Raw genomic sequence first — 4,639 nt, 5'->3', positions numbered from 1 at the left:
CCTGAAAGAGGCGCTGAGCAGAGTTACAACCAGGGATTACAAATAATTCCTTTTTTTCTTCTGCAGTTCAGTGCCACCTCCAGCAGATGACACTCTAGGCGACCGCCTAGTTCGCCTATGCCAAGAGCTCTGATTTATCGCATGCCCAAATGAGCTGACAGAACGGATCGTGCTGTCGAGACGGATCATGCAGCCACAGCGGCTGCCGTTGATGTTCGTCACAGGGTGATGACATCATCCTGGTTAGCTGCATTGGAGCATCAGCGGTTTCTATTGTCTCAGAATGATGATGTTCTAAGAAGATCTGAGTGCCAGCGGCAAAGGCTGCATTCCATTCAGAAATACTTAAACGTAAACTTTAACATTTAACTTCAACATTTAGGATTTTACATTTAATTGTTTTAACATATAAATTTACTTTTTAGTAAAAAAAAAATTAACAAAATGTAGGAAATGATGTTAGTGACTTTTTTCTACATTTTGTTTTTATAATTAGCACGCCATGTTTTTACAGGTAGGTTGTTCTCTTTTTGTTAGCTTGTAAGCCATAGTTGTGAGGCTGAACACACTTGTGTAATCACTGAGCAATCACTCTTTTTCCCTCCTCCTCTCCAGTTAAATTCAAAGGTCCTTCTCTGTATAACAGTGTAGTGCTCTGCAGGATCTTGCTCTGTTTGGTGGTTCAGASTATGAGGATAAAATTGAACATGGTCACTAAGATCTGGGTCCTACTTTTGTGGGCGCAAACACTGACCTTTGTGAAATGTCAAGGTAAGTCTTAGAWATGATGTTRTTGCTAGTTWTTTAAGAAAATTTTCAACAAACTGATGCACATATGTGCTGTGGGGTGCGAAAGTTTGTGATGATACACATTTTAACACCACTGGTATGGCTGCAACATACAGTACTTGGGTGGAAAACAAGTGAGACTGCCCTGCATTGTTGGCTWCACTGGCTATTTTAAACTGGTCTGTACTAAAGGAAAATGGAAACCTATAGGCTCAAAATGCCAACAGATGTTATTTACAGCATCACTTTTTAGGTCACACTCCCGTTAAATAAAACAAAAAACATCAGTATGTTTTTTAACATGCCAATAAAATCACCCACAGTATTGAGTAAATGTGTTTGWGTATGATCAAGTCACTTGACTGAAAAGGTTTTATAACTGACATAACTCAAAACTAAAAAWATTTTCTTCTTTTTTCTTTACCCATAGCATCATCATGTGAAATACCTAACTTTCAAAATGCTGAAATTGTCAGAGGTGAACAACTGTCTTACACAGACGGTGATAAAGTCACGTACAGATGCCTGGTTCAAAAATCTTACACTGCTACCTGTGAGCAGGGAACCTGGACTGAAAACGGTGCCTGTTCCAGTAAGGAACACTGTGCCAGAATTTATAYAAATTAATCATTGTGTTTCTGATGTGGCATGTTAGAAGGTGGGATTAACACCACTGCTTTGTTGTCATAGTTTCAGATTAYTGTGAGAAGCTCCAAGATGTGAAACTGACTGTTAAATCAACCATGRTTAAAGAAAGATACGATGACAGGGAAGTCATTGAATATATATGTAATGCACCTGGTACAATGCATGGAGGCAGTGCAACTTGTGTCGACAACAATTGGATCAAAACAGTTGAATGTCCAGGTAAGAAGAGATTTAACAGAGTTCATTGATTTTTGTTGTTTGTTTGTATTTTGAATTGATTTTAGTAGTCTGCATTTTTACTTCAATCCACAAGTGTGTGGCATTTCTCAAAGTCCTTCAGTGCACACAGAATGAAATATTCAACCTAACAGATAGCCAAGCTGCTATTAGAGCTCTTCAAGGGCCACAATTTACATAACTAAATTATTACTGGCTTGGGAGTGTGCCGAAGCAGTCAACCACCTGCGAAGAGATAACAGTGTTACTGTTAAAAAGGTACCAGGACATATTGGCATTACATTACATTACATTATACTGGTATACATTAATGGTAATGAGAGAACTGACCACTGTGCAAAAGCTGGTAGTCAGGCCCACTTCAAAGGACCAGGGGCCTCATGCATAAAGGATTGCGCAGCTTTCACACTAAAAGTTGACGTGCGGACAAATTTAGAAAAGTGCGCCGCACCRAAAAGTTCAGATGTATAAAACTGTGCGCACGCAGGTTCCTGCTCACCTTTCCTTTATACATCCCAATGAACGTGGAACAGAGCGCACGTGAGAAACCTCCCCTGACACGCCACCATTTAAATATGTAAAATAGATGTAAATGTGTCCAGCGTGAGAGATTCTCCTCAGAAATTATTTTTAGATRCAGAAAAATTATACATTAAATGGAGAATGAGTGAGAAAATTGTCTATATGAACAGCGGGGTGTAAAAATGTGTTTGCCACTCGCAAAGGTGTGTGTGNAGTAAAAGAAAAAAAGTCAATAAGCAGGGTTTGTACATTTTATTATCAGCTGAGCTGTGATGAAAAGAAAAATACCATCAAATACCGTGAAACCGGTGAAAATGTTGAAAATACCGTGATATAAAATTTTGATCATATCGCCCAGCTCTACTTTCAGAAATTGTGACAACAGATTCGCCCCATCTCGTCAAAAAATGACGCAAGGGGAGTACCTGACGCGTCAAAATCGGACGCAGATGGAACTTTAGAAAAGCGTCAAAATGTGACGACTCGGGAGTGAGAACGGGTTGATTAATAACAGTCATCCATTCTTGAAAAAAAAAGTTCAAATAAATGTATATTTTAGTGCATAAAGAGTGCATGTAAACTTCTGACCACATCTATAAATGATGCATCGTTAGTTTAGCCTTTTCTTCTTACCCAGAACTTCCAAACAGTGTAAAACAGGACGGTGACAGGAAAAAGGGAGGAAGAGCGGGAGAAACGAGGGTGAAAAAATCATTTGAGTAGCTAAATTAAATTAGCAGCTTTTGAAGAGCCCGAGGGCAGAGTGGAGTTCTGTCCCCTGTGGCGATGCTTTAGAGGAGGAGGGAATGAATCAAGCTTGACTGGCTTCTCCTCCTCTCACTCTTACTTTCTACTCCATCCCTTTACGGGTTTTAACTAATATGTGCGGCGGGGGGGGAGACAGGAGTGGGGGGTGACTGGGAGGGTATAAAAGCAAGTTATCAAGGTGAAGACAAGCTGAAGCTCATCTGTGTGTTTTCAGCTACTGGTCTCCAAGTTTTGTCTTCTTTAACAGCATTTTTAGTTCTTGTTTTTTGTCCTTGTTTTGGTTATTTTGAAGGTATTTGTTTAGTTTTGGTACCCAGGAGTCAACCATGAACCCTGGGGTGTTCAGCAGCTCTGGCTCCCTGTCCTGGGCCATGTACCTGATGAGGAAAGGCCAGACTGGAACCGGACTCTTTGGTAAAACTCGTTTTTTTATTGACACCTRACAGCCATCATCACTGATCTGTTCCTCATCCAGGTCTTTGCTTTGCTGCGTTTTGTCCAACCAGCCCATGTTGTGTTTTARTGTTTTTATTGATCATTTCTTCTGATTTCAAAGGCTGTGTTTTGAACATCCAGTAGTTTTTACTTGAACTGTATACGACACAACAGTGAGAACCTTCATAACAAGTTGTGTTGTTGGGAAATTCATTGTTTGGTGTTTTTTGACTGGTGCTTCAGCTTCCTCTGAGGGTTGTGTTGGGGATTCTGGATTCTGACAGCTTTTATAAACTGAACATCATAACCAGGTGTTTACTTGATGTCTGTTTTGTATCTTATTACGTGCTGGTGCCAAAGTATTTACTGAACTCTGCCACGGTTAAGATTATTTTTGGGAAGATGATAAGCACTAATCCTCTGCATAGCCCTTCATGTGTTTTGTGAGCCATAAAAATGCAACGGTACTTCATTAATTTTTCTTTTTTAGAAAAAAAAGGTTTTGTTTAAATGAAATCTATGAAGAAATTGCCTGCTATCGTGCCAAAGTTGATGGATTCTCAACTTTCAAGACACCAAATCTTTGCTCAATATCCCTAAAACGGACTAAGGTGTGGTCATTTTTGAGTTTTCTAAGGCTGTAATTGGCTGGCTCTAAGGCTATTGGCTGTAATGACCATCATGAAGTATGATTGGTTGTTCTTTCAGTAAACACTGCCTGAACTTTTCATTAGAATTTGTCCACTGCTTCAGGGATTATTTTGCTAACAGACAGAGTCAATGCCCATGTTGCTCTCAGTATTAGTTACTAATGATTCTTATTTACCACGTCACTAAATGTTACATAAATGTTACAGAACATAAATTTGCTAAGAAGGTTATCTTCAGACTTTTTAAACTGTTATACTATATGAACTTTTACATGTTACACAAACTCTTTAAATCCCTGAAAAGTCTTTGTTCTCTTTTAAAAATCTGCCTTTTTTATTTACCTTTAGTTTTGTTTGTTTTATCTTTTAGATACAGATTCAGCTCTTTGCTGTTGTTTAGCCAGTTTTCACTTTAAGCCAGGACTATTCAACTAAACTGCTCCAGGGGGCCACAGTTACTGCTGGTCAACAGCTGAGGGGCCGAACATCCAGCAATTAAAGTTATTATGTAAATAAACCAAGTATTTGATTTGATTTATTGATTTAACAGGAAAAGATTACTAAAAATCAAGCCTGACTCAGCATAATTG

General features: G+C 38.9%; 1 protein-coding gene across 1 annotated transcript in view; it reads left to right on the top strand.

The window, feature by feature from the left end:
* Positions 1-1,548: 1,548 nt before the first annotated feature.
* LOC106523384 (sushi, von Willebrand factor type A, EGF and pentraxin domain-containing protein 1) overlaps positions 1,549-4,639 on the top strand; it is a gene marked incomplete at its 3' end in the record, with an annotated part of 7,505 nt that continues 4,414 nt past the window's right edge. The window contains 1 exon segment of the mRNA XM_014016777.1: positions 1,549-1,656. Coding sequence (XP_013872231.1) covers positions 1,596-1,656 — 61 coding nt within the window.

This window comes from Austrofundulus limnaeus, unplaced genomic scaffold, assembly GCF_001266775.1.
Source record: "Austrofundulus limnaeus strain Quisiro unplaced genomic scaffold, Austrofundulus_limnaeus-1.0 Scaffold155, whole genome shotgun sequence".
Taxonomy (NCBI): domain Eukaryota; kingdom Metazoa; phylum Chordata; class Actinopteri; order Cyprinodontiformes; family Rivulidae; genus Austrofundulus; species Austrofundulus limnaeus.
The sequence above is the reverse complement of the archived record's forward strand: the minus strand, read 5'-3'. Positions and strand labels throughout refer to the sequence as shown.